The sequence below is a fragment of the Peromyscus eremicus genome, chromosome 7 (assembly GCF_949786415.1).
Source record: "Peromyscus eremicus chromosome 7, PerEre_H2_v1, whole genome shotgun sequence".
Classification (NCBI taxonomy): domain Eukaryota; kingdom Metazoa; phylum Chordata; class Mammalia; order Rodentia; family Cricetidae; genus Peromyscus; species Peromyscus eremicus.
In genome coordinates this window covers 77,833,584-77,851,696 of record NC_081422.1, presented here as the reverse complement: position 1 = coordinate 77,851,696, position 18,113 = coordinate 77,833,584, and the positions used below count along the sequence as shown (strand labels likewise).

General features: G+C 42.1%; 1 protein-coding gene across 1 annotated transcript in view; it reads left to right on the top strand.

The window, feature by feature from the left end:
- Nucleotides 1-10,309, top strand: part of Elovl4 (ELOVL fatty acid elongase 4) — a 30,620-nt gene extending 20,311 nt beyond the window's left edge. Inside the window, exons 3-6 of the mRNA XM_059268302.1 lie at nucleotides 1,379-1,459; nucleotides 4,366-4,537; nucleotides 5,708-5,835; nucleotides 8,206-10,309. Coding sequence (XP_059124285.1) covers nucleotides 1,379-1,459; nucleotides 4,366-4,537; nucleotides 5,708-5,835; nucleotides 8,206-8,481 — 657 coding nt within the window. The 3' untranslated portion in view covers nucleotides 8,482-10,309. The remainder of the gene's footprint in view (nucleotides 1-1,378; nucleotides 1,460-4,365; nucleotides 4,538-5,707; nucleotides 5,836-8,205) is intronic.
- The last annotated feature ends 7,804 nt before the right edge of the window (nucleotides 10,310-18,113 follow it).

Genomic DNA, 18,113 nt, shown 5'->3' with positions numbered 1-18,113 from the left:
AGATGGGAAATAAGTACCGGCCAAGGAAGGAAGGCTGTTATTAGAGGCGAGGGAGCGAGAGAGGTGAGTTTTCAGGACGTCTTGCACACCTTCGGCCCTGAGGGAGCCGTAGGAGCTGCCTGGAGCCCTTCTTCGTCAGTGTCAGGCCTGCCATCTGATCAGAATACTTGAAAGTACCAGTTTCACTTATGTAACTCATTGTATTATATGTTGGAGCCGAAAGGAGTTGGCTGTCATGCAGGCGTGGCTGCTAATCATCACCCTTTTCTGGACCTCAGCAAATTCTCCGGGCTATTTTGAAAGAAAATCCTGGAGGCTGGATTGGCACATTTTAAGTTGCTAAAGTCTTAGGAATTCACTCCTAAGAGACTTACTAAAATTCTGTGTGAGCTGATAACTAACCACAGGTACTAAGAAAATTAACCCTCTAACAACTAGGCTGATAGACTCTCAGCTTCACAGACCCCTTCATCTGCTTTATTTGGATATCTTCACTTAGTTTGCTGGGCACACATCACTTTGAGTCAAAATATAAATCGGTTAAGGCTGGACAGGTCTTGGCTCAGAATCCAAAGAGTTTATTTCATCTTACACTTCGAGGTAACAGTCCAGACAAAGGAAGTCAGGGCAGGAACCTGAAGGCAGGAACTGAAGCAGAAGCCACAGAGTAACATCGCTCACTGGCTTGCTCAGTCTGCTTTCTTATAGCACCCAAGACAAACTGCCTCTACATGCTTGCCCACAGGGCCATCTGGTCAGGGCATTTTCCGAATTGAGGTTTCCTTTTCCCAAATGACTCTAGCTTGTGTCAAGTTGACTTAAAGCTAGCCAGCACAGTGGCTGTAAAAGTTTCTCTTCCATTGAGTTGGCATTGTATAGAATTGGCATCCATATTGGTCTAGAAACATTAAATGTATTTTTCTAATTTCTATAGGAATAATGCACTGTGCTAAATATGTAAGGTCTTGTCTAAGCAAGTTTAATTCTAGGAACTAATAAACTATTCTCCAAATAATGAAAAGGTGTTATGTATTTGATGGAGTTGATGTCTTGTGAAAAGAATATGCTTGTTTTTTAATTTGGTCCTTATTAAAATTATTGTAAAAGCTACCGCACGAAGAACTTTAGAACTTCTAATAGATTACATGTCAATTCAAGGGCTGGGGATGTAGCTCCAGGGGCACAGCATTTGCCTGAGTTCAATCCCCAGCACCACCAAACAGTGAGAAAAATAACTTTAAAATGTTCAGTGTGGTTGAAATGCTTTTTTAAAGAATATAACTGCTTTCAAAATACTTTGGAGGATTGTGTGTGGGATTTACTGTTTTCACTGCTGTGTCTACTAAACCTTTTCTCCAAATGTTTCTTTTGTTCCCAGCTATTCATGGGATCATACAACGCAGGATACAGCTATATCTGCCAGACAGTGGATTATTCTAATAACGTTAATGAAGTCAGGGTAAGTGTACCACTGAATACCGTTGATTACTACCAGCAGTTCAACTTTGTGGGCTCTCAATATATATATAAAATAGAGTATTGTATGGGAGTGAAATGTGTTGAGTGGGGTCGAGAAAGCTTTTTTTCTTTGAAACACATAATTGGAAAGTCTGTTCTGTGCTTTTTCATTTGGTGTTGTAAGAGAAAACGTTATTGAATTGTTAGTGTACAGTACTTTAAAAATAGTTCGTTCCATATTTGATGTAAAAAGTATTTTCAGTTTTTGCCAGGCATGGTAGTGCACACCTTTAATTCTAGCCCTGGGAAGGCAGATCTCCATGAGTGCAAGGACAAGCCAGTTCTATGACAAACTCCAGGCCAGTCAGAGCTAGAGTGAGACTCTGTCTTCAATTTTGTTTTTAAACTTTTGTGTCAAAAATAGAAACTCATAAAAAACACTTAACTTATTTGAAGAAAATATTTTAATTATATAATATTTAGGAAGGCACGAGATAATACCATATGTATGAAGTTGGTCTTTATTAAATTTGTAAAAAAAAATCACTGTTAATATAATGCTACATTTTCTTTTTCCAGTTACCTACATTAATAAAATTATCCTTTAATTTAAATGGAAGAAATAGCAAATTATTAAATATTTAATGAACTCTTGTATCTATGATTACTATAAAAATTATACTCAACAAACTCAGTTTGCACACAAATGCATGTTTTGTATGTTCTATGTATCTGTTTTATATATGTGTGTATTAATGCTATATATGTGTAATAACATTCATTGAGAAAAATGTCTTTTTAGCATGAATTTTAGGGAGTGTGTATACATACACATACACACACACACACACACACACACACACACACACATATGGACAGTCACCAAGAACCATAACCAAATTGTTCTAATGTACTTAGTACGTCATGTCCATGTAATTTCCCTACTAAAAGGCTTATATACTGATGGAAAGTTGCCCATTCGCTTGCCATATTATCTTCGTTCACTCAGTGCATGTATGTTGAATCTGCATTCTATGTATATAGTGGCAGGGCCTTGACCACAGAAGCTCAAAGATAGAGTAAATCTCTGCCTGCAAAGAAGAGCTCACGTTCTGGTGAGGGCTGGCAGGCAGGTAATCAGCATGTCCAGAAACAGTTAAGAAAATAACGCCCAGGGTGTGGCTGAGAGAATGAGCAAGGTTGCTTCATTCAGATTCATAGCAGATGAGAAAGATTTTCTTCTGATAACTGTATTGCCAAAGGATCTCCTAAGTGGGGAGCTGGGAAAGGAGAGGCACCCGACTTCGCTTCTCCAGGAGGATGCTTAGAAAGCCCCTTGGATGAGGCAGTGTGTTAATATTATTAGGGTAAAGCCGCAAAATTACCGTCCTGCTGGTTGTGAATCCACTCTGCTGACATTCACAGATGTCATCCACTTCAGCGAGTGGCTATCCCGTGCAGTCAAATTCGACAGCACTCTTTCAGTAAACAAACAAACAAACAAACAACGAGCTACTGTGAAAACGTACCTAGGATGAACAACAATCTGATTGTTGAGCAGATTGCATTTGGAGTCTCGCTCTACCCACCTTTCCCATCTAAAGTGAAATGAACATTTTACTCCGAGACTATTTTTTTGTATGCGTGGCATGTACCACGAGGTGTCATTCCTCATTTTGATGTATCCCATTCAAAGATAGCCAGTGCAGCTCACCGACCAAGGAGAAGTATCGTTGCATGTGAACTGTGTTGGTTTAGAGGTCCACCTGGAGGCAAAAGAAGACTTCACTTTGGCCTATAATTTACCATGCTAAAATGGATAGTTACTTCATCTTTTAGCAACGTAACCATGGGCATTAAATAGTGTTACTGTGGATAAACTAAACGATGCCAAGCAGATTTTCAGCTAATTTCCTGCTGTATAACAGTATTGCTCAGGTTGAGTAAATGCTTGTCACCTGATTAAACATAACACTTTATTTTGTTTCTGGTCTTTCTCTTTTTTCTTCTCTGTGTCTTAAAATTGTAATGTTAGGGAATGCTTGTTCTAAATAATGCCTGATTCTAGAATTAAGAACTTTAAATTGCCTTGAAGCCCTGGTTATGATCCCAGCACTTAAAAAATAATTTTGTTTTTCAAAAGAAAAAACCCAAACCGTGCAAACAAAAACTCATTATAGGCGTTAGATGCAGGTGTAAATTAAGGAAAGGATCTTAACCTGTGTCACAGAATGATTTATAAGTATACTTTGTTTGTGAACTGACTTATTTTGTAATTTTATATGTGATAGTATATGACATTTAGAAAATGTTTACTCTAGGAAAGTTATATTTTGTTCATTGTTACAATCAGATCCTTGTGGAATGATTTAAAACATATATAGAGGTCACCTCTTGCTGGATCCTTAATCCCCCGGCATGTCACATAATCGTTTTGTACCATCTGGTGTCTTAATTAGAGCCTGAGAAAAGACTTACTTGTGTAAACAGGATTATATTTGTGACCTAGGAAATAGTTGTTGTTTTTTTAATTGATCATTTAAAAGATTTTACTAACCCAGGCTATAGTGATTAGATGCCTTTTTGTGCAGTTAAAGGAAATGGAGAGAGATGTTAAGAGATGAGCTGCTACATAAACAGTCTCTGTAGGAACCCCTGAAGTATATACAGATATGTTGGTTTCTCTTTAAACTGCAAAGCATAGCAGTGTGAGGGTGGCTAGGTCTGTGCTCAGCAGGTGGTCACTGCTTGGCTCTAAGTAGAGAAAGCTTTGGATTTGTTTTCTGATGGGTACATGGTCGGGTGTGAAACCCACTTGGCGGCAGAATGCTTGCATACCTTGTACATTTTGTGTGCTGTGTTCCCGTTTATCACTAGTAGTAATGGCCCTTTCCTTCCCTTTTACAGATAGCTGCTGCCTTGTGGTGGTACTTTGTATCAAAAGGAGTTGAGTATTTGGATACAGTGTTTTTTATCCTGAGGAAGAAAAACAACCAGGTTTCTTTCCTTCACGTGTACCATCACTGTACCATGTTCACACTGTGGTGGATTGGAATCAAGTGGGTGGCAGGGGGCCAAGGTGAGGAACCCGCCTGCCTGTCTGAAAAACCCAAATAGGGGAAGTAGGTCTACCTAATGGGTCAGTTAGCTTGCTTTCATGGTTAATCGTCTCCAGTCATGTTCATCTCACTTAAAAACTTCAGCTCTTTATCTGTGAAGCGTTGAGCCCCCTAAAGACTTGCCCCCAAGATGAGCATAAACCACTAAGCCTAAATGCCCGAGAACAATATTAACTTGAGTGGGGAACGGTAGTGATTGGCAGTGCCGATCCGATAGAATCGAGACACACTGCCCCGTTTTCAGTCCAAGCCCTCGGCTTACTCCTGCTCCTACACAGACCTTGTATGACCTCCTTGCTTGCCCATTTAATCGAACTTTTATATAGCTCATTAATGGTGAAGAGGATCAGAAGTCACAGCTGGGCATTCGCCTCTAGTGCTTGAGACGGCTGTAGACGGAGGTGATGTGCATGCTGAGCTGGACACAGCCCTTTCCTCTGGACCCAGGGTGCTGTTCTGTCGCCACTGAAGCATTACTAGGAAATTGAAAGTGAAACTCGGCGTTTCAAGGAGAATTAGTAAATCTAAACTGACCCCACAGCTCACACCATGACAAAATGCGTTATTGTGTACATACTTAATATTCTAAAGAGAAAAGGTTTTGTTGCTTTTGACCGAGTAGGATCTTGCTAGATCTGTATGAACTAAATGGAGTGATCACTCAATGTGTATAATGCTGTCATTTAAAACTATGTGGAAACCTAAGAAATTAGTATTATTTTGCCCCTGGTGTGCACATTGGTATCTCTAGAGACTACAGTGTAATGTATTACAAGTCTCCATAAACACTGAGAAGCACCACAGCCTCTTTTCAAGGAATCACTGTTAGGAAGTAGGAAATAGAGGAAGTAGGAGGCAGCAGTCATTTTACGTTGTTTGCTGAAGCTCGCTTCAAAAACCCTTCAATTTTAGCGATACACATTTTTACATACATACATATATATATATACAAACCCTCAAAGCTAAATTGTAAAAAATGCCAAGCTTCATTTGAGAAGCTTTCCCCTAAGTATTGCTTAACTTAGTTTTGAGACTGAACTGGAAGGTAATGTAGATTCATTCACTTCTTCATCTCTGTGTCGTCATTGCCCATAACACTTTTCTTGCAATTGCCTCTCATTTCTCAACAGCGTTTTTTGGGGCCCAGATGAATTCTTTCATCCATGTGATCATGTACTCCTACTATGGGCTGACTGCATTCGGCCCCTGGATCCAGAAATATCTTTGGTGGAAGCGATACCTGACCATGCTGCAGCTGGTGAGTTAAATGTTTTGAAAAGTTATTTCTGGTTGTTGCCAAAATCAAAATATTTAAAATATATAAGTTCATTATTTGTACAGTGCCAGGTTGTTTTAGATTAGGTTCCGTTACAAAATCTACTTTATAAGCAAGGTGCTGCTGCAGCGTCAAGGCTGGCTGGGTTCTGCCCTAATCACTCACGGGTGGACTGGCAATAGCCACTTGCTTTGTAATGCCCTTAAAGACTGGATTCAGAACCTGTCCCTCTGAGAGAAAGTCTGTAAAACTGCCTGTGGAAAGGAGGGTTAAAATGTAAATATGCCACAAAGTACATAGATTCATGATGACTAGAAGAATACTTCCCACGAGTGACTTTTTTTCCCCTAGCTTACTATTTTATTCACTCTTCTTGTGCTTGCTTAAACTTCCAGTTTCTCCATGATTTGGTTCTTGTTAATAGACCCTATCCATGTAGCAAAGAAAAGCACAAAGCCAAGAGAGGGCAGGGGTAGGGGAAGGGTTTGAACACAGGATGGGGCACTCTTTCTAGTTCTGTACAACTCTGTGCTTGAAGACCAGAGCCGGGGATTTGAACTCCTAGTGTCCTAGGCCGATGGTTCTCAGCAACCCTTCCTTGTAGGGGCCTCTCTTTGCATCCCAGGGCACGCACCAAAGCACTGTTCAGAACTTGGGTAGGGCCCGTAATCAAACTGAAAATGCAAATCCAAGCTGGTAGCTAATCTCCAGGCTTCACAGTGTATTCTAATACGCTATAATCATAGTGTACACACAATTTTTATCAGTGGGATCGCATTTAGAAATATCCATCTCTGCCTTGAGTTGCTACATAGCTGCCTAACCAAACAGGAAACACAACCTTTGGGGAATGCTGGGTGTGAAGGATTCATTTAGTAAAGCAACACTCCAAGAAACTTCTTCTGGAATTTGTGGAAGCTCTTGATATAGTTTGTAGAGCTCTTTCCTCTCAGTGAGAGCTAAGTGGTCCCAAGAGAGTGAAAAGGTGACCCAAATCATATAAATTGTTTCATCTCTTCTGTTGGGGTGTGCCCTGGGCTGTCTTTGAGCTACATCATACTCAATCACACCCTATACACACCCTATTTCGGTGGTACAGGTTCTAAGAGCCATTGTGAAATCAAACGTTCTAAAAGTTTGGATTTTTGCCATGGGAATTGTTAAATTGAATATTAACTGATATGTGTGGGACAAATTATCTTAACACTTGATGAAATGAATTGATGGGTCTTGCTGTCTTTGTCAAAGAAACTGTAGTTGTTGCCCATTCCAGAGAGGATGCTGAACTTCAGTTTCTGAGTTAGACTTTCTCCAAACACTTAAATCATGTACAGATCTTACAAAAAGCTACCCCTTGCTAAGGCTACAGAATCTGTAATTCTGTGCCACAGACCATTCAGTGACTAGTGTGCCAGAATTTAAGTTTATTGTTTGAGCATGTTTCCGTTTTGAATTCTCTCTTCTTGAGAATTCATAAAATTGAAGGTGATTCTTTTTGCATTTACTGATTTTAATGGGAATATAAATTTTTAAAGAATGGTGTTCATTCAGATGGGAACTTGCCTGTCCCTTACCTGCCAGAGAAAGAGAGGGAGCCAGCTTGGCGAGCTCAAGTTCATTTCTAAGGTGAATGTGCTTTATAAGACATGAGAGCAGAGAGGAGTATTTAGGAGAAGGAGACCAGTGGTCGAGGAAGAAGGCTGAGACAGTTATAGTGATGCAGATGTACGACACTGTCAAAGAACCCCATTTGTGTGTGTGTGTGTGTGTGTGTGTGTGTGTGTGTTCCTGCCTAACAATTTAATGAAAAAGCATGTAGTGAATATGTCTCCTTGTGACAGCTTAGTAGAAAAAAAGAAGTCTAAACTGAAGGCACTAAGAAAGACCCCACAAATACTGTTGCTTTACTCTTGTTGGCCATTGCTTCTCTCTCCTTGGGTGCCCTTCAGCGAGTATTCAAATGTCCAAATTCTGTGCCAGGGACTCAGGAATGGTCAATGAGCAAGGCAGAGCCCTGCCTCCAGGAGCTCCAGTCTAACAAAGAGAGAGACAACAGTCAGCCAACAGAGAAAGGGTCCACTTCAGACAGCCATCACATCACTTTAAAAAACAAAACACAAAAGCACTGTGATGGGGGGGGGGGAGAGCCATGGAAATGACTAGAATGCCCTTGCTAAGCAGGTGGCATTGGAACTGTGATCTCAAGGAGGGAGAGCCAGAGACTATGAACCTTTCAAACAGTATCGCACAATCCGGGCCTGTGACCCCTGGGTAGGAGATGGTGATGCTGGCATTGGAGGCCTTTCAGGACTCGGATTCAATGTTCCCTGTGCTGCTGCTTTTGTTTTTCAGGTTCAGTTCCACGTGACCATTGGGCACACAGCACTGTCCCTCTACACTGACTGCCCCTTCCCCAAGTGGATGCACTGGGCTCTGATCGCCTACGCAATCAGCTTCATCTTCCTCTTCCTCAACTTCTACACTCGGACATACAATGAGCCCAAGCAGTCAAAAACTGGAAAGACAGCCATGAATGGGACGTCAGCAAACGGCGTGATCAAGTCAGAAAAGCAGCTAGTGTTAGAAAATGGGAAAACCCAGAAAAACGGAAAGCCAAAAGGAGAGTAGATTGACCTGGGCCTTAACTGGTTGACAGTGAGGAGACTCCTGTGTTATAGAAAATTTCAGGGGCAACAGAAGCAGAGGGTCTGGGGTGGGGAGAGAGGAGAGAGGCAGATGTGGTCTCTGCACCTTCAGACTGAGCAAACCTTTCCAAATGGTACCCAGATGTTTTATTTATGAAGTTTTTATTTTAAACATTTTTTTTTTTATTAGCCTTGATGTTGTCCAGACCAAAGCGATCCCAACGTGACTTTGGAGCCCTCCTCCTGTTCACACCCACCTGTTCAGTGGGTGAAACTGTCACCCATCTTCCACTCACCCCTTCTTCAGTCTGAATTTCAGATGATCACAGAAACACAGTTTTATGACAGTTTTTCTTTTGGCTAAATCACTAGTTCCCACTGGTTGCAAATCTGACATTTTCTTGTCCAGAGATAGAACTGTGGATACATTTGAATTTGGATTCATTTATTGACCCCTGTGGTCACATCTCTCCACCTCTAGTCAGAATATTCCCTTTTTGGCTGTAATTAAATTTGAAAACTCTGCTAATCTCTGTAGAATCTTAGAGGCTTGATGATGATGATGATGATGATGGTGTTGGTGAAAATAAGAAAGAATAACAGTAAAATCCTGTCTTGTGACCCAAAGGCCACCATGACTTACGGCACAAATCACTGTGGGAAACAATTTTTTATTTTATTTTTATTTTTGTGATGAGGAAGGTAGCCTTTGAATACTCCTATTATTAGCAGAAATGTATTATGAGGATTAAGATTATTGAATGATTGAAACATGAGACAACTCATGGCTTTGTTAGTAACATCTAAGGTAGTCACATGTATATGCAGTTAGAACTCTAAGGGTATGTTGATTTTATCAGGCTTTCCTTGTTTAGATTTGTGGCTGTTGCTGATTTTTCATATGTGGACATACACCTACCTCTTCTGTTGGAAAGAACATTTAAATAAAATAAAATGAAATAAATTTTACTTAAAAAAAATCAAGGAGTCCTCTAATGTAAAATTTAATTTTAACTTTCAAACTTTTTTGTTGATTTTATTTTATTTACAAATAGCATACACCAAACATTTCTGTGATGTTATCCATCTCTTTCAATGTGTCTGATTTTGAGTGATGCTTACTTCCCTTGTGACTATGTTGCAAAAATCTTCTTTATTATCTAGAAATGAAGTATACATGCATTTTGGTGCAATACCTTGACTCCTTGGTGCTAATGATCGGTATATTCAGTGCTTGCTGTTACAAGGTGTTACTTGTTAATGCAAGATGAGAAAATGCGAGACTGAGTCGGGTCTCTCAAGTCAAATTCGGTGTTTACAAAAGATGTATTTCATGTAACAGAAACGAACAACTGGAAAGCTGCGGAAGAGACGCTGTTCCACATTTTTTTTTTTTTTACATAGATTAATTTGTTATGGGATTTCACAGAGGGATCATATGGAAAGAGAAAATGTAACAAGAATAGCATGAATATTTCTAAGTCTTTCAACTTGTCAGAACTGCATGTGTAGGATGTCTGTTGTTTGTACAGACTTTCCAAATATTTTGTAAACTATATTTATTGTGCATTGAGATTATATTTTCCCTGAAGGCATGCAGTCATGAACATTGCAGAAAATTAGCAGCACATACAATAATAGTGCAGTCTAAGAGGATCAACACTTTTTTTTTTTTTTTTTTTTTTTGCCAGTGTGTAATGACTAGAGATGTGTAAATCTTTGTGAACATTCTGTACTGGCTTCCCAGACCCCTTCATTCCCTGCTCTCAGATTTCAGCACAATAAATATACTACTGCTGTGGGAAAAGTGATTCTTTTCGTTCATCAGTTTTTTTGTTTGTGTTCTAATTTACTTTCTGTTGCCAACTTCTTACATAGAAAAACAATGAAACTAGATCTTGGGTCTCCAAGTTTTTGGTTCAAAGTATATTCTTTTTGTATGCATTCAAGTTTGTTTACTTTTGAGGCAAGGTTCTGCTGTGTTGCTCAGTTTGGCCCTAAACTCACCACCCACTGGCCTCTGCCTCCAGAGTCTTGGAATGACAGGAGCACCATAGAACTAAAATCTTGGTTTTATGGTAGCATTTTTAAAAAATTAGTTCTAGTTGCTTTCAGACATGAAACATATCATTCCAAGTACTTCTGGGGACACTCTTAGAATATCGTATTTAAATCACTCTCAGTCCTTACTATAAGTTTATGGAAGATGACTTTCAATGATGAAATAACAGCCTTTCTTAATAGCTTTGATAATTTCTGAATCATCACAGAATAGTCATATGCCTTGCTGCTGACGCCCAGTGAACAAGGGTTGTACCTCCTTTGTATTAAAATTTCTTTCATGAAAATATCTTCCTGAGTAGAAAATAGAGAACTATTAAATATTCCCACATTCAAATATTTGACTATAAACACCTGAGACAGCCAGCTTTCTGGGACAGTAAATGGCTGACCCCCCCCCCCACACACACACACACACACACACTCCCTTGCTCTTATATCTGTCCTGACAGACACTGACTGGCCTCTAGTTTCCGCTTCAGCATTACTAATTCATTCTTCCATTCCACGCTCCAGGCATCTGAACATTCAACATTCTCATATTGAAACGTGGACACTCCCAGCGTCACTGCTCCTGCTACTGGGTCCTGTTGTCTGTGGCTGAGGGTAGCTGCTTAGGGAGGGACGGGAGCCACAGTGTCCTCAGAAGGAGTCTTAAAAGCATGATGCAGGAGGCTGGCTATTCATGAGAGATTTTTTTTTTTTTGGTGGGGGGAGGCTTACAGTAATGTTCCAGTTCTATCTCCCGAAGAGCAGGAAGATAGAAACCAGACATTATAACGGAGTCATACAGATGTCCTTTGGGTGGCACTACATGGCAATGTTGTTGCTTGTGCCCCTGGGTTCACCAGCTTGAGGTAAAAGCCACGGTTAGCAGAGCCGCTGGCTCGTTCCTGCGGGCTGCTCGCCAGGCTGGTGTCTGTCTGCTGTAGATTCTCCTGTTCCTGAGGTGATGGTGTTAAAGAGGCCTCCACACGAGAGATGACGCGGATGGTGACAAGCAGAGATGGCCTGTCCCTTGTGAGACTGGGTTTCTGTCTGACAGCAAAAAGGGATTTTCCTAACAAATGCACCCGATTTTAGTGTTCTGGAGCTTAGCAGTGTTGTTGATTTTGCTTTGTTTCCAGTTTATTACACATATCTTGGACACAGCTAAGCTGCAGGCTTTTAAAAATAAAAGATAGGTGAACAGATGTAAAAAAAGAAAATCTTAATTGACGTATTTGTTCTATATATGCAGTGCAAGTACCCCATGTATGAGAAAAAAAAAAAAAACAACCTGGAAGTAGAAATTATCTTGTTGTGCTGTCTAATTGATACCACACCAATTGGAGCACTATAGATCGACAACTGGAGCAGAATATTTCACTCTCCCCACCTCAGCAGAACGGAGCACCTCTCATGCTGAGCTGTTCTCTCAGCTCCTTCCTCCTTAGAGTTTCACCTCAACTGTCTGAATTCTCCGCTGCTCCCCTCCCTTCTACTCACCTTCCTTTCTGCTTTAGAGAAGCAAGCTCTTTGTTCCTTTTCTTAGTTTAGAATTCTTTTCTTTGTGTTTGCCAGGGGGCGAAGGAAAGCGCTCGTTAGGATTCTTTTGTCATCTGTGATACATTAGATTTAACTGAGTCTCTCCTCCCTGTGAAGAAGGATTCTCCGAACCAGTCTTTCAAGAATAATGATTACCTAGCGATTTGGAAATGAGGGAGTGTGGGTAGATGATGAGTCTTGCATGATATGGAAGCATTATGCTAACAAGTCATGCCCCACCTTGTGGCTTATGTTCTAACGTCCTTAATCTGGGCATCCTGGACAACACATTCCACAGGCATATTATATAGTTAAGAGTATTATCTCTTCATACATAGTTTCATTTCATATGTATTTATATATGCTTTTTTCTTTCCCAGGTGATGGGTATCAAACTGAGGCTTCATGCAAGCTAGGCCAGATTTCTACTCCTGAGCTATATCCCTCAATTTCACATTTTTGTTTTTGTTTTTTTAAATTTCAGTTCTAATTAGGAAAATTTTAAAGATGTTCCATGATTACAAAGAGAAAGTAACCTCTCTTCAAATTTGTATTTAGAAAGAAAGAAAAAAAAAAAAAAGCCGTGGTTTTGCTTGAAGAACATATGGCCAGCCCTTATAAAAGTGAAACTTGATGTTTTCTGCACTAAGAAAATATCCTGTGGACTTGAGTCAAAAGAGCAACCAGATGAGACTGAGGGACAGATTTCTTACCGTTGAGATTTGAAGTTTTCATCCTAGAGGTCTACCCTAAAGATGAATTATGTCATAATCTAGCTCCATCTTCGCGAGTGTGCTCGACATGGACTGGCGCAATGAATCCATCCCATCTGAAGAGCCCTTGCTGCTTTCCTTTAGCATCGCAGAGACGGAAAAACGAAATGTATATTTCTTAGATTGCCTCATGAGCTGTGTTTCTCTGACAACTTTCACTCTTGTCCACACAAGGCCATCAGTTGAAATTTTACGAAGGCCGAGGACACAGAGGCATCTTATTGTAGCGGAACAGTTACAACAATGGGCTCTTCCAGACAATGGCCACAGCTGGCCCATATGCTCTACTGTCTACATCAATGTGGTGGATGCAGACAGTTGTGGTAACAGCAGCCATGGCCGATGTAGTCGTACACGTTTGAAGTCAAAGCTGAAAGAGGTTTCCTGACCTTCATGTTTCCAAGTTACTAATAGTTGTAAGAACGTTTAATCCTTGTATGTGTGTGTGTGTGTGTGTGTGTGTGCGCGCGCGCGCGCGCACGCGCGCGCACACTTGAGATACTTTGAATATATCAGTTTCATAAATTGAACCCTGCATAACTCAGCATGTGTGCAGCACTAAACATGGCCAAGACATGACTCTAAAGATTCTATGGAATAAGTTGTCTGCCTTCGTTGAGTTTATAGGAAGCAGTAACGTCATGCTCAGTGCAAAATGTGATAGTATTTTCATAGGAACATAGCTAAGTTACGACCCATAGTTATCTAGAATGGGATTGTAATTAAAGGCAACCATTTGGCAGACCAAAAGGTTGCCATATTGTGCCATTATGATGCAAAGGAGGGACGTAAAGATCAGTGACAAGGCTGCTCCTGATTGTACTACAGAGCATGCAGAGAGTTAGCTCAGGTTTTCAATTCCTGGTTCAGAGCAGGACACGGAGCCTCTGTGACTGCTGTAAGAGGCTTTCTTGTGCTTTGTAGCTGCAGACCTAAAACGCCTCCAAACGAGATCCAAAGCTTATTCCTGTGGGTTGAAGAGCAAAGACTTAAGTCCACAACCTCTATAGTTTTTCTATACAAACGTTGCAACATTGGTTGTGAAACGGTAGGGATACAAGAACTGCATTGTGAGTATTTGAGTGGATTTGGGCTGCATCTGAGACCCTAAATATCTCCATCCCTTTGACCATGCCTGGCCAGTTAAAATAGGCCCACTTCCTTTGTTGCGTGACACAGGCCTTCATTACATGAAATCTTAGGAGTTTAGCCAAGGCAGCTGCCCTTGAAAGGGAGACTGGCCCTTCCCATGCTGCTTTCTACTCTCTGTGCCATTGTGCTAAGAGAATTGCATGGCATGCTCCAGGGGAACTGTCCTGATGGGAGATGGTGAACAATGGGAGGATTTGGCTGATTTTCATCGGCAGTAACACATAGGAATAGATTCTCAGGAAACTAGCCAAAGCAGGATGAAACATCTGTAGAATGAACTGAGATTATCAATAGGTGCATAATGTACCAGAAATTCTTGAGTTGAGGCTAGCACTCCCCAGTGAGGGGTGGTTTGATGGTTTGTCAATTGTTTAACCGAGCCTGGACTTACAGCCTACATTAAAATAAGACAGAAATCAAAAAGACATTGGAATAACATGCCGGTGAGAATCAGAAGGCTTATGGAGCTAGTAAGGTTGGGGGCTTTACCATGTGTGACCCATTTGGCCATTCCCTCACTGTTTGATAAGGACCACTGACATGCTTGAAAAAGTGCTTAGTGGTTACTTCCTGTAGGCTGGGCATGAGGAGGAGGAGAGCTGCCTCTGAAGTGGCCCCTTCAGTGAGAATGGTAGTGTCACAGTCTGGAGAGGTAGCTACATGCTAGTGATAGTGTGGCCATAGCTATCATCACAACAAGAGAGTCAGAATGGATACTAGAATGGCTTAGCTTGAGGATATTGATATAATTGATTATGATGTTCCTGGGACAGAAATAAATGGGCAACTTACTAAAGTCCTGTTGATTGGTATCACTGACAAAATCTGGTAAACTCAGGCCTGAGTTGTCACAATGGAAAGGAACATCCCCTTACCAATTCCCAAATCTGATCCAGAGCACAGACTTGGAGCTCCCTCCCTTCCTCCTTCCCTCCCCCCCTCCCTCCTTTCCTCCCTCCCTCCTTCCCTCCCTCCCTCCTTCCCTCCCTCCCTCCTTCCCTCCTTCCCTCCCTCCTTCCCTCCTTCCCTCCCTCCTTCCCTCCTTCCCTCCCTCCCTCCTTCCCTCCCTCCTTCCCTCCCTCCCTCCTTCCTCCCCTCCCTCCCTCCCTCCCTCCCTCCTTCCCTCCCTCCCTCCCTCCTCCCCTCCCTCCCTCCTCCCCTCCCTCCCTCCTTCCCTCCCTCCCTCCTTCCCTCCCTCCCTCCCTCCCTCCCTCCCTCCCTCCCTCCCTTTTCTTCTTTTATTTGAGACAAGGTCTCACTATGTTGCCTAGGCTGGTCTTGGGCTCCAGCTTTCCTCCTATCTCAGCTTCCTGAGGCCTAGGACTATAGACATACCCCATGATGTCTGACTGCAGAGCAATCTCAGGGGAGGGAATTTCCCAGGGTGGTACCATGAGAATACATTATAAAATCTTCCTACCTTTCACCAAGAGGGAAAAAAAAAAAAACACTTGGGGGGGGAGAGATAATGGAACATGGAACATCTCCATCATCAAGCACCCAAGTTAATAATAGGGTCACCAGTCAAAATGAGAGTAGTAGAGGCCAGGTGATAAATGGAATTCTGGCCCAAGTCCATCCCACTGGAGCTCATGGATTTCCCCCCCGAAACACATACACCTTCCCAGTTACCACATGTACAGCTGAATTGAACACACCCTCTTTCTTGAGTCCTGCACTGCTTCCCCTACTCATGAAGTGAGGAGAGAAAGGGTATAAAAGACCAAGTCAAAGCTAAAACAATTTCTCCCAATTGGAGCAGTATGCTAGAAGTAATGAGCACCATATTTCCTGGTAATGTCAGCTATCCACGCTGCCCTTCGAGGTCTGAAAGATTCAAGGTAATGAGTGTTTGTCGTGTTCCCATTTAACTCTCCCTGTTTTAACTGAACAGAAAAATAGCAGCGCCTTGGAGAATGACACTTCATCATTAACTAATCACGCAAGTCCACGTTCAGCAGCCGTTGCAGAGGTAGGCCCGTTAATAAGCAAATCAACGTCATTTCGGCAGCTGATAGCTGCTATCCATACATTAGTCATTGTCCTCCGTTTTCAGTAGCGGTAAGTCACTTGTTCACCTGCAACATAAGCATACGCAGATCTCGCCGTCTCACCTCAGAACCATGCCAGCTTTCTCTTTTCTGTAGGAGTCTGCCACAGCAGCCTTGTTTGTTTCGTCCTGACAGACACCACAAGGATACCACATTGATGGGATGCCACGAGGAGGACGTAGCAGATACCACAGCTTCTTTGGCAAAGGAAAATGTATGCCAGAAGTAGGAGGGGAAATAAATAGTAAGTTCAAGGGTCATGACATTAGCAAAGTTTATGGTAAGTCCATTGACCTGTAGAAGGCCGACACTCCCTCCAGAGAAAGAAAACTGCTGCTGTCTACCACCCATCACTATTAAAGAATCACCAGATGGCTGTCACCTTGCTGGCTTTTGCAACAACACACACATTTGAGGGTGTTGCTCTTTCTCGTTTCTTAAGCAGGCCATCAGCTTGCCTGGTCTGAATGGGGTCGAAGGCAAGAAGAGGATTTGCAACCACCACGAATGGCAGTACAAGTTACTCTATTATTTAAGATTGAGGAGCCAACAGATTAAACGGTGCTGGAAGTGTTTGACAGAGAGTAGTTCTGGGGGCGACCTCTGAATCAAGGTGCAGTCCTTTAGGGTTTTAGGTAAAAGCCGCGACCTAGTCCCCAAATGGTTAAGAAACAGATCCAAGATTATGCTTGGGCTTTGCTGTGCATTTGGGTATCTGACTCCAGAACATGGAATGACTCTGCAAACTGAGCTGCTCCTCCTGGCCCGGGTGTTATCTGACCCAGCATCTCGTAAGCTAGAGCAGACACAGCAGGGTTCCCTCACCAGGTGGGAGGCTGTGAAGGCACAGGTACATGGCCTGAGCCGCCCTGAGATACCACAGTACCTGCCCTTGCTGCACACCGCATGGTCTTCATATCACACATTCCACCTCACAACAGTTCCAGTCAGGACTTTTGAATACCGGCTGACGGGTTGCACACCTCTAATACATGTCCTGAAATGCTAAACCATACAGACTACATCATCTCAGCTCCCGCTGTGGCTTCAGTGTGGCCCTCACATTCACAGGTGGGTGGAAATTTAAGTCACAAAGTCCTGTGTTAATGGTATTTGGAGGTGGGATCTTTGGGCCAGAGGGATTTGCCCCTCATGAGTGAATGCAGTATGGATCAAGAGTGGCTTTGTTAGATAAGTGAACTCTCTGGCTAGCTTGCTCTATTATGTGATACCTTGCATCAAGTCTTAACCCTATAGGAAGACCCTTTCCACACGCAAGCAATCTTCCAAGACTATGATCTCATTAATCCTTTTCTTTGTGAAATACCCATGGTGTGGGATTTTTGCAATAGCCACAGAACGTGGAGAAAGATTGCGAGCTCTCTGGCCAACTGGCCTCCAGATGATTTCAGTCCACAGGTCATGAACAGGTAACCTAAGATTCCAGAGTGAGAAGGAGTCTTCCATGCCCTCTCCCTACTTCGGATTGTCTCTCCAACCCAGTCCCCTCCCTCAAAAACATAGCCTCTGCTGGCAAAGCCTCTTCTTCCTTCTAAATCTTACTGAGCTCAAGTTTCCCTTCCTGCCCCTGCACTACCAGGAGAACAGCACCCAACTCTCGCTCATTTCCCTGAACCTCAGTTCTTCCTGTTTGCTCTTTACTCCCTGTCTCCATTTCTACATACCACCCGTTCACTAAAGCTTCTTCATGCAAGCCATGTGGGGCAAATTCTGATTTATGCTGGGCCTTCTTGAGAAACTGAAAAAAAAAATAGTTAAACTTGGCTTACAAATGATTTTATGTAACTTGCAAACACCAGTTGGAAAGAGACTGTGGCAGCATTATAACTGAGCTTGTAAGTGGCCCCCAAAGAGATGCCTTGGTGGATAGGAGTGTGAAGACTTGAATTTGAATACTCAACACTCATATAAGAAGACAGATATGCCACATGTACACATGTAACACACACACACACACACACACACACACACACACACACACACACACACTCAGAAAAAATGGTCCCAAAAGATGTGCGGAAATTTTTCTG